This window comes from Vidua macroura, chromosome 6 (assembly GCF_024509145.1).
Source record: "Vidua macroura isolate BioBank_ID:100142 chromosome 6, ASM2450914v1, whole genome shotgun sequence".
Taxonomy (NCBI): domain Eukaryota; kingdom Metazoa; phylum Chordata; class Aves; order Passeriformes; family Viduidae; genus Vidua; species Vidua macroura.
In genome coordinates, this window is record NC_071576.1 from 35,223,321 (window position 1) to 35,238,643 (window position 15,323).

General features: G+C 43.0%; 1 protein-coding gene across 1 annotated transcript; it reads right to left on the reverse strand.

Annotated features, from left to right (window-relative positions):
* Window positions 1–762: 762 nt before the first annotated feature.
* Window positions 763–3,243, reverse strand: LOC128809542 (inositol 1,4,5-trisphosphate receptor-interacting protein-like 1). Its single transcript, XM_053981601.1, is given in 2 exon segments — window positions 763–1,868; window positions 1,870–3,243. Coding segments are annotated over 2 exon segments (1,107 nt in total). The 5' UTR covers window positions 2,497–3,243; the 3' UTR covers window positions 763–1,388.
* Window positions 3,244–15,323: the final 12,080 nt, after the last annotated feature.

The following is a 15,323-nucleotide window of genomic DNA, read 5'->3' on the forward strand; positions in this document are numbered from 1 at the left end:
TGGCAAGATTTCCCTATGAAAATAGATGGAGGAGGTAAAGTCTGTGTATTTTACTGAGAAGATGAGTTACAGTGTATATGGTCTGCAGGATGCCAAATTATAGAGAGGAATTTGCTGTGAGTCCTGTGCAAGCTTCCAGGGTGCAGTAGCAGGAGAGGTTGCTGAAACAACAGGGAGGACAACCAATGAAAAAGTAAGAGAGAAAGGGATACTTTTATCTATACCATAAGTAACCTATCTTCACAAGGTTTGTGGAGTTCAAGCCCAGCAATCACTAACAAAGCTCCAGTTGCTTTCCTTGAGGCATTTAAGTAACTGTATGACCATAGCTGATGTTGTGACCAGCAAGATTGTATCATGATCCATCCTCTTTGAAAACCCTGGAAATTATTAAACAGTGTGTTGGGTGATTTGAAGACTGCTTAAAAAATTTCCCTTCTTTTGCTATTCACAGGAAGCGATGAGTCAGAGAGGCTTCAAATATCAATTCCACTTAGTTGTGACAACATAAAGGAGGTTTTGGGTTTTGCTAATTATTAATTTCTTACTTTTAGGGAGTGCTTTAGTGAGCAACTCTCTGCTGACATGAGATGAGGATCAGCTTGGCAGATGCTGCCTATGGTTCTCCTAACCTTTTTATAGAGGCTGACTGTTGCTCTGCAGGGGACGATCTTCATCTCTAGTACTTTGTCATCTTGAGATGAATATAGAATATATTACCTTGCTTCTATCATTAAAAGGAGTATATGCTGTAAGGGCTTTCACTTTATCTCTCTATGTTCTGGTCTTGCCTATGCTAGCATCGAAACTTCACAGACTGAGTTACCACACCAGGTCATAGGACCTGGGTATGGTATCCTTCTCCCCAGCTTGAGGCAGAAGAGGCAGCTATGCAAAGTAAACATGAGCTTGTAAGCAAGGGAGACATGGACAGCCTGTGCAATGACAGGCTGTAAGCAGTAGGGAGTGAGAATTGTGTGCGTTTATTAAAAAAGGCTTGCTAATAAGAGTGCCTACCCCCAGCCAGCCACAGATTCACAGCGAGTGGCATTTACAAATACTCTAGGTCTGGTCGAGTTCAAGGAAAGCTTGCACCATCCAGATACTGGAATAGTCCAATTTATTGAAACAGTAAAAAAGAAGATTTGGGATTGCTGAATGCATTAGCTGGAGGGTATTAATATATGGAGTAAAAGCACTACCTAGAGAGTCCTAACATATACAGTAAATTCTCTAACTAGAGTGTGTTAATATATATAGTAAAAGCACTAACTAGAGGGTCCTAATATATGTAGTAAATTCAATAATTTAGGGGGCATTAGTAAGTGTAGCAAAATCACTAAGTACAGGGTACTAATAGATTTCATAAATGCACTAACTATGGGAGGTTAATATATACAGGGTCTGTCAAGAGGCCCCTCAAGCACAGCTCTGTGCCCGAGGATCTCTTTCAATGGCTGTGCATCAGCAGCTGTTTGAGCCGATGCAGCAGGCGAACGTACAGCCTTGGTGTGGGCATCCAGGTTGCTGGCCAGGTGCTGGAAGTGGTTGGGTGGTTGAGCCACACGTAAGTTGGAGGGCAAACTGATCTCCTCAGGAAGCCTCTTGTTGCCTATGACAAAGTGGTTGAGTTGTTTCGCGTCCAGTGAGCAGCGGAGGTACTTCAGGATATCCATTAGTCGCTGCCGGAAATCCCTCCTGCGCCACTGTATCAGGGGTGCGGTGTTCAGGAGGTGCATCACCGTGGTCTTCAGGGCATAGCTGGAAAAATGTACACCTGTCAGGATGCTGCTGAGGAGCTGCAGGAACTTACAGTGCCAGCTGTCCTGGGGGGCATGCCTGGAAATGTGCTTGAAGGATTTTGCCTCTGTGCTTGAAGGATTTTGCCTCTGCCACGGCATAAGTCTCAAGCCACGTTGTGCTTGGGACGCCTACTTCTGCAGGCTGGCTGTCCACAAAGATATCTGAGTCTCCTCGCCGCACTCCAAAGATCACTTCAACCGTGAAGCTTTCCTTGTCTTTGCTTAGGTGAAATTTACAGGAGTAGCTGCAGGGCTGCAGCATTAAACACCAGTGGCGGGACTGAGGCAAAAACATCCAGGCTACTCTCAGGAATCGATAGAACCAATGGACAGTTTTCTCCACATCTAGATAGGAGCCAGTGCAGAGAGTGTGCAGGAGGCTGGGGTCCTGTTTCCTTCTCAGCTCCTCCTCAGGGTGGTGGAGGAAACATAGCATGTCCTACCCCAGCCTCTCCCTAGTGCAGGTGCACAGCAGCTCCACACAGAAATTTCTCTGGAGCATCCCCACAGTGTCCACCTCCAGGTGGAAGGCGTGTCCTGGAGGGGGACTCAGGGGCACGAGCACGTGGTACACAACATCTTGTGCACGGGGACTCCAGCCTTCAAAGGCTCTGCCCACTCCGATGGCTTGTTGTGGCATCGGGTAGAAGCTGTTGAACAAGCCTTGTCCAAAGATGTGTGTGAGTTTGTCCATCAGGTCCGTAATCACCAAGCAGCCTTTGTCCAGATCCAGGGCAGGGAACTGTATGCACACCTCTGAAAGGCTTCCAGGGTTCCTTTTGACGCTGTGGTTGTCATCTCCTTTGTTTGCATTGCCTTGTCTTCTCCCTTTCTGGCAGCATTGACTTCCTCTGCTTCCTCATCCTTGTTCTTCCTTTGTGTCATCATAGCCTTCTTTTGCTTCCCGTCCAACATTGCTTTCTGCCTTTGCATCAGTGTTGCTGCCTTCTTCCTTTCCATCCTTATTGTCCTCTTCCACATCTGCATCGTTGCTTTCTTTCTTTGCAGCTATGATGTGTCCTTCTTCCTCCACCCACTTGCTGCTGGACCTCTCCTTGTGGCCACTGTTGTCTGGATCACATCTAATTTTCTTGAGTCCAAACCACAGCGCCAAGAGAAGGATGAGGATTCCAGTCAGAGCTGAGAACTGCCAGATGAGCGGAGCTCCCCAGGCCCACCACTCTGCTCCAGCTTCATCTGCTCCAGCTCCAGAATGAGCTGAGTCATCTGCTGGTTCACATACTCGGCAGTGTGGCCTCATTCAGCCCGTCCCTGGCCTGCTGCAGGTACTGGAGGAGGTCTTGAGCAAGCAAGAAAAGGAACGTGATGGCAAGCATGGCCTTGAGGAGGTGTGAGGCAGGGGCCGAGTGGGGACGGGAGGGAGGTACTGGTGGGGGAAGTGGGGACAGGAGCCCCAGGGATCTGAAGGCAGGAAAGCGGGGCTGTTGCATCCTGAGTTTGGTTCAGATTAGGGGTTCTGATCTATGTTAGCTAGCCAAGTGCTGTGTACCCCCATGCACCCCCCGCGTTTCCCCCCCCGCAGTTGTCTGTTCCGAGTCTCTTACCATTGGAGCTCACTCTGCCAGTCCTGTAACCACTCCCCTGTCCATTCTGGAGGGTTCAGTGTCTGTTTCCCCGATCCCGCAACCCCATTCGCCCCGGAGCCCAGGGTCCGCCCCTGCCGCATCCCCTTTGGGCACCGTGGTCCACGTCATCGCCACGGCGCCTGTCCCCATTGGGTGGGAGGGCTTTTGCTCTCCTTGTCCCGCCCCTGATAAAACCCCACGCCTCCTGGAACTCGGGGCCATTCTTGTCCACGCGGAGTTGGGAGCGGTCCGCAGCTTCTCCACCACGGCTCCTGTGGCCATTAAAGCCTTCCAGCCGTCCACGCAGACGAATTTGGACAATTCCTTTGCCTCTTTATTTCCTCCCTAGCGCTGACAGCAAAGCGTGGCCGGCCCGCCCCGGTGCGCGGCAGCAGAAGCGCCCAGGAATTGTGACAAGCACCAGCCCCGCCAAGAAGCAGAGGCGCCCAAGCCGGGCACTCGGGAGCTAACCGGGACCGAGAAAAATAACTCATCATCGCAGGGGCCAGGCAGCTGGCAGACTACGAGGCCTGTGCCACTGCCCCAGCCGCAGCACCCTGCCCTGCCAAAGGCACTCCCACAAGGGACCGGCCTCTGGATGCCCGGTGAGAAGCGGCTCCCCGGGTACTGGCGTTTCTGCTATGGCTCTTGTTCAGCACAGCCTCCTGTCTGCGTGCATGCTCGCTGAGGCTGTACTGGGGCAGTGTCACCTGCTGCTTTGGTTGAGAGCTGCCCCCATTGTGACACCAGTGCTGTGATGTCACAGGTGCCACAGTGCATCCTGGCCAGGCCAGCCCTGCCCTTCATCTCAACCTCAGCTCTGGGATTCCTAATGGCCCCAGGCAACCAAAGGCGTGATGCAGGTGGAGAGCAGATGCATGGGTCATAGGGGAACCCCCCAGGGCTTCCCTTGACAAAACAGGCAGAAGCCCCCCGAACCCTTTCCAATCTGAAATTGGGTGACAAGACCCAGGAATTGCTTTGTTGCTGGAAATCTCCTGCTTTGAGATGGAACTGATTCCCTTGGTGCTGACCCGTGTGCTTGTGGGGGTGCTCTTGGGACCTAAGTGGCACCCCTGGGTGTGCAGTGCTGAATATCTTGGTGGTGACATGGGGCTTCTCCATGGCAGGATCTTTGTTCCTGCTGTGCCGCTGCGAGAGGGCCTTGACTCCATGGAGACATTTCCCAGGGGTGTTGGGCAGGGGTGGGGGGTGATTTCCAGTGGGCAGCACTCCCGCTGCCGACAGAGCAGAGTGTTCTGTGCATCTGACAAGTTCATTTCTGCGGTGCCGAAGCCCCGGAGAGGGTCTGGGATGAGCAGGATCTTCATTGTCTCCCCAGTGAACACAAGGAGGCACAGCAGCAGTGCCTCTTGCTTGGTCCCTGCCCAGCCAGAGCTGCCAGGGAGTTTCAGAGCCTATGTGAAGTGGCCAGCAAGGCCTGAGAGTGCAAGGGGAACACAGGGCAAAAATCATCTTTGTAGCCACCATGGTCTAATGGCTGCTGCACCGGAGAGGAAGACTCTTGCTGCCCAAGGATTTCCCATTTCTTGGTGAGTGCCACATCCTGTCCTCTTTTTGCCTGTGGTATGAGGTCAGGTGAATGCCATCTAGTTCCAGTAATGTCTGCACAGTATATCTGTATCCACGGAGGTCAAAACCTTGAGTACCACCTAATTTTGCAGGCATTTTCTGTTCAGTTCATTTCCTGCTTCCTGACCACTTTTGACTTGGAGGTTAGGGTACAACATTGCCTGTACTTATCATGTCTTTATGGCCCATGTGGTCTCTCATGTTTCTAAGTTGCCTTATCACAATATCTTTAGATCCTGCATTGCACAGTAGGAATGAATGATAAACTTGAGGGTTTAACAAATTTCATATCCTCTCCATGCTATCATGTTTTTGAGATCCTGCTGCACAGCAAACTAACTTGGAGAAATTTCCTAGATGGCAAACAGATGCTGTGGCATCTCTCATTAAAGATTCTGCAATTGCTAACTCCTGAGGTGTTTTCCTGGTGACACTGGTTCTAAGATGGGTGGTGGAGTCTGGTGTGTCTCAGCTTTAAGTACTTGGCTTTTCCTGGATCTGGTCTCTTTCTCAGGTCCTCTGAATTCCCCAATCCCAGATTACAATGTCACTGTTGGTGCACTTCTTCTAATTGCTGCTGACATCCTGACAACTCCATTTCTTCAGGCACCAGCAGAGCCCTAAGAGCAGGATGTGGAATAGAATAAAAGCTCATATCTGCTGCTGCTGCAAGACATTCCTAAGCATGGATCCTCAGGCCACACAGATCTTGTCCAGGGTTGTCTGCTCCATGTTCTGTACAAGACAATTCATCTGTTGTGCACAGCACTAAGGGGTGAAAAATTTCCCCAACTGCCCCAGGGCAGGAGCATGGACATTTTGGAGAGCCTTATTTACAGCATCAGAGAAGCCAGAGCCCACCAGAGCGTCAGTTCTGCTGTGAAATGCAGTTCTGCTGCAGCACTCTCTGCCCACAATTCCTGACAAAGTGATGCACAAACACTCAGAGACACAGCATTTGTTCTAGCACAATATTTATGGGCAACTTTGTTCCAAGGGAAGCTCCCAGAGGGAGCAACAACATCTCCCTGAGGGAACGAACTCTCCCAGATTTGGAGGGCATTCAGTGTCTAGGTGGTAACATTAATCTTGAGTTCCAGGCTCCTTGCCATGGTATCTTCACAATTGTTCTGTATAAATGAGCATTGCAGACAGAAGACAGAACACAGTGGTTGGGGGGGAATAGGAATTATGAATTTTCTGTTTATGAACTGTATTTCTGTAAGATGTATTTACTGCATTTGTTTACTCTGTATTTATGAGCCATAGTTCATATATGAACTGTGTATTCTGAATTCAGAATATGAATTCTGCAAACCTAGACCCAAATCTGTGTTTAGGAATGTTGTTAAAATTTCTGGACTGTAAAGAAAATCAATGTGTAAGCTTTTCTAGTGCCAGAATTGAGACAGATGCTATTTTCTTGCCCCATCAGCAGCAGAATTAGCAGTTTTTCTGCAAGCATGATGCACATTTTTCCATTTATTTTCAAAAGAGAAATGCATCATTCCATGCTAAGTTTATGAAAGAAATAACTTACAGGGCATGGGTGCCAAAGTTGTGACAAGTATGAGAATATGACGGTTGAAAAATTGAGCACTTCACACAGCAAACAACAGAAGCATTCAGGGGATGTCTTTTTATCTGAACTTTCCCACATTTATTAAGGTGTCTGATGAACAGAAAGCAAAGGATAGTGCTGTGCCACCTCCTGTCCAAAGGTTTGTCCAAAGTCCTGACATGATGTATAGGAGTGTCAGGAATGGGAGACCATGTTTTTATCCAGATATGGAGGGTCAGAGCCAACCCTTGGTGATGGGGAGTGAGGGTGGGAGGGCACATGAACAGGGTAACATCTGAGGAGAGCAGGTGTATCATGGCAATAGAGAATGAATGAATGAATGAATGAATGAATGAATGAATGAATGAATGAATGAATGAATGGTGTCATTCAGACTGAGCTTCAGTTAAGAGACTTAATTAAGGCCAGAACTACCTGTTTTTGAAAAATAAAAGACAGGAAAAAATTATGGTGAACAGCATTGCATTTGCTTCCCAAAGAAAGATAGAATGAAAAATAGGAACCCTGATGGTACACAAAATTAATTGTGATCTTTATTTCTGGAGAGTTTTAATTGCAATAAACAGTAGCCTACATGCAATGTCCCAGATCTGTGAAAGCACAGGTTTAAGTAGAAATGCTAATTTCTTGCAAAAGAGACATTGCAATTTTCTTCTTAAGAACGAAATTGTGCAAAGCAAAAGATGCTGATAGCCTACATACATATATATTTCCACATTCTGTAGTACCTGTTAAAACTAAGACAGAAGCACTGGAGGAAGAAGAGACTGGGTAAAGCCTGTGATACTCTGGGGAGTTTTCCTAAAGGAGTGGTATTTACATGTATGGCAACAACCAGATGGCATACCACTTCTCAAAAGAATATTTTACTCTCCATTCTTTTTCACTGGCTCTGGATATTTTTCAGCAGTTGCTGTAGAAGTGTTCTCTGCATAAATTTGTGGGATAAAAAACGGGTGGTTTAAGACTACAGAATATTCCCATGGCCTCTATATCCCCCCCATGGTATTTTTCCCTGCCTAAGGCTGTTTAAAACCTTAATCTGGCTTGGAGCAAAACTGCTTTCTGTGTGGAGATGCATCTAGATGCTATATTAAAACCAGATAATTTCCAGCTATTTGAAACTCACTGATAAAGCAGGCTGCTAAAATATTACCAACATTTCTTCTTAAACTGCAGTAGCTAAGACTTCAAGACCTGCATAGGAATATTTTTAAATGTTGGTCTTATACAGGGTTGAGACACTACAGTGGTGAAAAAACAACTTTAAGATAATCAGGTGAACACTAGGTAGATATCTCTCTACAGTGAATTACATTTTAACCATGAATAACAGATGGCCTAAGGCAGCAAATGAATGGGTCAGGAAGATGGAAACTTAAATTTTTTTAGTCTCTCTCACTTGTCTCAGTTGTGTTTTCATCTCTCATGTTGTGTTTTTTTTGGTTTGTTGTTTTTTTTTTTTTTTTTTTTTTTTTTGTTTTTTTGGTTTTTTTTGGGGTTTTTTTTGTTGTTTTTTTTTTTAGTTATCAATTTAATGTTTTTGGAAGCTTCTTCTACAGTTCAGTGATTGTAACTAGCAATGCAGTGTACAGACACTGAAAACTGTCATCTGCAGGGTCAGTCACTCAGAAAAATAATTTGATATTACTGGCAGACTAAGCCTGCTGCCAATGCTGTGTGCTGGTCCTAATTTTTCCTAGTATAGTACTTCATGTTGATGTATATGTCATGCATTAAACTGCTGGTCTCAGGACCTTATTTTAATGGCAACTGCAAAGCTAGAAACCTTGGATTTCTTGAGATCTCCTATATGACATCTATAAGCATGTTGCAATATTTTTTCATTTTCCTTCGTAATTGTTGCAATTTTATTTTTAAAATATATAATAGGATAGATCATTAAATGTCAAAAAACATCCCCCAAGAACTAGGTGTGCATGGTTCAGCCCAGTCTTTTAATGCTTGGTATCTTCTCAGGTTTAGGAAACAATCCTGAAGGGTAATGGTTTGTGCAAAATTTCAATGAGAGTTCAGAGTGCTTTGCAGGCACAAGTCTATGAGTTTCTTGTTCCATCATTTGAGTTTCTTCTCTCCCAGCTCCCACCCTTTAACAGCTGGTCTGAGCTGGTTGTCCAGACTCTCACCAAAAGAAGGAAGAGATTGTGTCCACTCCAGAGGGCATAAAATTTGGATCTAAAATAGGTGAATTACTTTTCCCCAGGTGACTATAGAGGAAGTCTGGGAAATTGTGTTAGAGGAGGACCTAAATTTATGCCCATCTGAGGTCATGAGGTGAATCGGTCTCTTCATGTAGGAGAGAAGTCCTCCTACCTGGGTCTATGCACCATCCCCATCATATAACACAGTTCTTCAAGGTTGAGCTGGAGAAAGAGCAAAGTATTTTTACCTTTGAAATTAATTTCTGATAATGTAAATTCCTGTGAAATTGACTGAAAGATTAACATACATGCTGGTCTAGCAAAGACCAAACAAGTGCCTCTGTTTTCAAAAGACGCATTGCCAGAGAAGACAGTGTAGAACCAAGGTTTAGTTTTGTCATGGAGCATAGATTTTTAAACTGTAGATTAAAAATGAGAACTGCTGAATATAATTTTAAAAATAAGACTTAAAACATGTGGGCATATGCATAGAGGCTAGAGGGGGTAGGAAGGAGATAAATATGTAGATTGAAGGCAGAGGTCGATTTTTGAGTTGCATCTGGATGAGCTAAAACCTAGTAGCCTGTTTCAAATGCAGTCTTGGTCCCCTATTTCAGCTGCAGTCATCTTTATTTGTTACCTTTGGAACTGCCAGCCAAATGGACCTGTCCTGTAGCTGTGTGGCCACTAGGTCATGTAATGGAAGTGCAGGGAATGTGTATGGCCAAGCCTTGGGTGAAAAGGGCATTTTGGTGGCAGATACCTGTGTTAGATAAGGTGTACACTGAACCTGTGCTCCTCACCTTGGTGGACTGGTGAGTTGGACTGATTGTTGGAGGCTACATCCACGGTGGTAGTACTGAGTAAACACACAGCTGCTTGTAGGCGTGGACAGGATTTCATGTTCATTGAGCACTTTCAGGGTTACAAAGCAAAAAAACCCATGAGACCTATTAAAGAAGAGAAGCTTGGCTGTCATTTCAATGTGACAAGTGACCTCCCAGCTATGCTATATCTCCAAATGTAGTTGCTAGACTTTTGATTCGTGGTACTGTACTTGAACTATGCAGTTTGGAAAGTCAACTGATCAGACATGCAAAAGACTTGGCCTGCTCAAGAGATAGAGACAATAGAAATACTTCTGGGTTTTCCTGATCTTTCCAAAAACTGAATAGTTGAGCATCTAGGAGGAGAGATATTTTCTTTTGTATTCTGAAAGGTTGAGGAGGATCAGCTGATTATAACAGGGTGAATAGAGCTGGGTTTTTAGCTTGTGTCAGTAAATTGTAGCTCACAACCACATAAACTGATCTGTGAGCCTTTTCTAAATATGTTCTACCTGTTATGAAGGACATTATTTTCTTGAACATGTGATTTAAGGGAGCAAGACTTAGCATAAGATCTCTAAGTCACTGCAAATACAAATATTTAACTCAAAGCGAGATGACTCAATGGAGTACTAAGGACTTTCTTTCTTCATCTTTCAATACTTACACTTTCCCATATGATATTGCCATCAGTTGCTGAACTAAAAGGCTTTTGGGAGGGAGGGCAATGAGAGACAGAGACAGGCAGTATCTAACAGAGTTAGATACTGAGTTATTAGTACACTGATACTGTTAGATACTGAGTTATTATTATTGTTAGATACAGAGTTATTAGTGTTCTGTGAATACTAATGAAACTGCCTCTCAGGATATTTCCCACAATTATGTATTTGAATGAAACATGAAATCTCTTCACCTCTGCTCAGTCTCCTTCAAAGCTGGAGTTCTGTTAATATTTTTATAGAAGAATTTCCTGGAAAAAATATTTTTTAAAAACTAAGAAGAAAGACTGAGTTTTAAACAACAATTTTGCAGAAGGTAAATTGTGAACTTGTAAATATTTGTACTGAAAATATGTGCTGAGTTGCATTAGCAGACTATGCTCAAACAGCAGTTACAGATACTTCATTGTCAAAATGTAAGGATGGGTTCCATGAAGCTCCACAGAAGATTGCTATAGGTCTCATAGTACTCATTAATGGGTTGGATGATGACACAAAAAGAATCATTATTAAATTTGCAGATAATTTCAAGCAGCAAGAGACTGCAAGTATTGTAGAGGAGATGATTAAAATACAGTGATCTTGGTAAATTGCTGGTATGATCTGAAAAGTGTGGGTTGGATTCAGGATGAATAAGAGCTACATTTAGACAGGAACAAGAAATTGCAGAAACACAGGACAGCAAGGAACTCTTCTCAAAGCAATTCTGTGGGAAAATATATAGCAGACTTCCTAGAACACAAATTGAACAGAATGAAATAATTCTGGGCTAGCGCAAAACAGGAGGATGCTGCCCTGGGCTGTCTTTGCAGGTGCAGAGTGCTCTGCTCAGCACTGGTGAGGCATCAGCAAAAGTGGTGTGTACACTTGTAGACACAACAAAAATGTGAAGCAGCTGGAGGCAGCCCAGAGGACAGTGATCAGAATGGCAAGGCATTGAAAAAACAAGCTGTAAGGAAAGAAAAGTTATAGTGTCTAATCTGACACAGAAAAATGGGTAAAAGACTTTAAAATGTGAAATTCTGCTCCTAAGAAAACAGTGGTAATCTGCTTTCTACATTTATAATGGAGGACAAGAAATAAAGGACTCCTCTTTTAACGTGAGATTCATCTTCAATATTAGGATGAAACCTTGTACAGATAATATTTCACTAAATAGTAGAATAAATATGGCATCTCCAGCCCTGAATGTCTGTAAGAACTTGTAAATTTAGGTGTAGTTGAGCCTACACTGAGCAGTGAGACAGACTCAGTGATTTTCAGTCCCCACCTAGGCTAAAAATTTATAAGAAGCAGACCCCCACCTTCTACTGAATAATTTACACATTTAGTTAAAATTAACTATACTATTCTGAATGTGCATCACTGCAATCAGCTTCTGATGAATTTAGCCTTCAGTCTTTAAGAATGTAAGTAGGAACAAGTCAAAAATTTCAGAATTTATAACTTGTTAAAATTTGGGCAGATTTTCATAGAATTGAACTGGGTTGTATCAGTCTCTTTAATGTCATAGCTTAACAGGCTGAGCATTGAAGTAAGGACTGCATTTCAAGCAGAGAGCTGCTGGTGGAGTTGTTCTGGCTGGAGAGGGGGAAGATGAGACCGGAACTGAGCCCTGGGATCCATCTCATATTTCACACTGCTGAGATCTGCAAAACTGGCATCTGGGTTTCTGGCTTTGTAGGGAAGGGAGAGTCACAAATGTGGGAAAGGATGACAGCACTCCAATGAGACAAACCCTCTTATGTTCTTCTTATGCCCAGCAGAGAGAAACAAAGATTCTTCTTGTCATAGCTATGAGCATCTGAGGTTATGCTCCAGCTATGAATCTCTGAGTGTCTTTTCCCACTGTCCCTACTGTTAGCCTAGAAAACCCAGGTTTCCTAGGCTAATATCTGTTTTTGAGCCCTTCTACCACCCATTCATTTTAGTGAATGCTGTACAGCTGACCCCAACTCAGTCAGATCTCTTCCCTGTGCAGTACCTTCTCAGCAGTAGACAAGCTAGTAGAAGCAAATATAATGAAGAAATGCTAATTGTCACTTGAATTTGAAGGTGAGTTTAAGGACTTTTCTTATGCAAAATATAGAAATATTTGACTGCTCAGGTTTAACTGATGTTATTAGGAAAAAATTAATAATAAACAAAATAAAGTAACTGAATATTCACCAAAAGCATGTCAAACTTCCCTGCCAAAACCAGAACATGCAGTGTGATGTTTAGCTACATAAATTAGCCAAAGAGGGAGAAGTGGTACCATCCAATTTAGATAAATCATCAACACCTGGCACATTTTTTGTAACTATTAGAGAAAAGATTTTATGTATAAAAATGTCTGTGTACATAAAGTGAACATATATAGATAGATACAGAAACACAGAGACATGTGTTTCAATATTTGAACTGTGTTGGTGGGTACTATAAATCATCCAAGTACAGAAAAGAAACTATAAATCATCCAAGTACAGAAAAGAAACATGGTTCATGGTGATTGCAGTTTCTTCCATATGGTAAATGCTTTTTCAAAACCACAAGATAATATAGTTTCTGCTGTGAAAAATGCCTAAGATAAATGCTCACTCTCACCAGATAAATGCTGGTGAGAGAGGGATAGAGCATATAAACAATATGATCAGGGCTATGAAAGGCACATACTGCATCTTTCTGGATTTAAGTTTTTTTTTAAACATTTTTCATGCCTCCTTCTACACTTCAGGTTCCTCATTCCCACTGCGCAGCAGTTCCCATCACAGCTTATGTAATTAATCAATCATAAACTGCATTTCAAACAGAAAAAAAAAGTCCAAAGGAAACTTCTGCAATATCACAGAAGAAAAAAAAGTCAAGAATGTTATGATGTACTCAAAGTAAGTACTACTTCTGCAGCATTTCTAGACCAGCAGATAAAGACCAGCTGGAGAAAACCTGAATTCTGTGGGAATTCATTCACACATTTCTGCCACTTAGTGCCATGCATTTTCATAATATTTGGCTACCTGACATGGGAGAAGTTGAGGCTCTACCATTTTCAGGAAAACTTTACAAGTTCAGATGGAGTGCAGGCAGAAGGCTATTCTTGACTCAAGGACAGAAAAGAATATACACTGATAGATATAAAAAACTGATCTCCTGACGAACTAAAAGAAGATGTGGAGATCTTAGCAATTTATAGATGTTATAGGAGAATCTAAAATACTCCCTACAGTCCTCTCTTTAACGCATGCTAATTTCCTCACTCAGCCAGTGCTCTGACTTGCTCAGATATGAGATTGCCAAGGCAGAAGAGAAAAGCATGCCTCTGTTATGTTTGAGCAAGAACCTGGATATTGAGGGAATGGAGCCCCTCCTCTTTGGATTAGTTGTATTGCTTTTTGTCCATTTTGGGCTTCCAGGTAAAACAAAGTGAAGCAAAGCTTCTTACACAAATCTCTTCTCAATACTTTCAGCAAACAGGGTCTTCCAGACTTTCCTAGGTAGATTTACAAAGACTCTGAATTTTACTTTCCTACAGTGTTATTTATTGATAAAAATGAACAGAAGAGCTGCTACTAATGCTCTTCTGATGTCTTTAGCTTTATTGAAAAAAAAAATAATTCTCAATACTTTTGGTTATGTGATTTTCCTAGATGCGGGATTCAAGTCCTTCCATGCCTGAAATTCACCACCATGGCTTTTTCCCCCAGTGATAACAAGTCACCAAGAATTTTGTTGTAAGTCAAGCAAAATTTAAAAAGCATTAGAGCTGGCACAAATTTCATGTTTGCAAAGGCAACTGAAATCCCTTTGCACAAAGGGTGGAATTAAGTGAAGCTCAACAAGGCCAATACACGCTGCCTCTGAATAGTTCCTATTAAGTTGTCTTTGTTCTTTTAGCTTGCATAATCATGTAGGTGTAGAAGTATACATTGGGCTTGACACTGTTTAGGTCACGGCTCTGAAACTGCCAGTATACATTACTTGCATTTTTAAGTCTGACATATTCAATTTCTGTGAAACATGTTAACATGGATCAATGGAAACCTCTGTGGGCTGAGATCCCCACAGGAAAATTTTCCCTGTAGAGAAAGCACTCACACTTGTATAAACCTGGCAGATGTGGCATATCTCCTACGCTGTTTCCTTCCTTGAAGGGTATGCAGGAGGGACTCAACCACAGCAAGGCTCCTCACACTTGACTCTCGAAGGATGAAATTTCCTGAGAATCTCTGAGATGGAGGTGGAAGGAAGAGATGTCTTTCAGCAGACTTAGTGTGTTTTGGTGCTGCATGGCTGAAGTATCATTTTTCTAATTGCTCCCTTTTTCTGCTGAATCCATATGGAACACAGCTCACACAATAGAGATTTAGGGGTTTTTAAAGCACACTTCTGTAAAGGCAACCTAGGAATCACAGAGGGGTACCATGAAACAGTATCAGAGAGCATCAAATGTAGATCACAGTGAAAAAGGGAGCAAGCATCACTTGACCTGCTGTTTATTGGTCACAATGGCAGGATGCAGAATAACTTTTTTTCTTCTGGTAGGTGAAGTAAGGTAAGTAAAATTAATGGCACCCCACAACTTGCTCCTACTGAAAGCTAGAATGAGTCTGTACTGCCTTTAAATGTCCAAATTTGCTAGTCAAGCTAGCCATCAATTTCATACAGTTAATTTAATGTTTACAAAACAAAGGATCCTTTTGTAAAAAGGCTGAGGAATTCAAGAGTGCCTCTGCAGTCTGATACTCAAAAATGTAACATAAGAGCTTTGCAATAAGAGATTTCAGCTGACATTTTAAAAAAATGTGTAATAGGTGCCATAAAAGATGTGCTAAAACCTCTTTAAAACTACAAAGAAACTGTAACATAATGACTGCCTGAAACAAAATAGGAGAGAAGAATTAATCCACCCAGCAAGGCCTTATTTAGTTTAACAAAATCTGTAAAGCCTATTGCTCTGCTCTTCTAATGATGTAGGCTAAGACACAGGAGATAAGAAAAGCCAAGACACTGAAAGCAGTTGTAAAACTAGGTCACTGTTAAATTAAACATTTTTTGAAAAATAGAACCTGC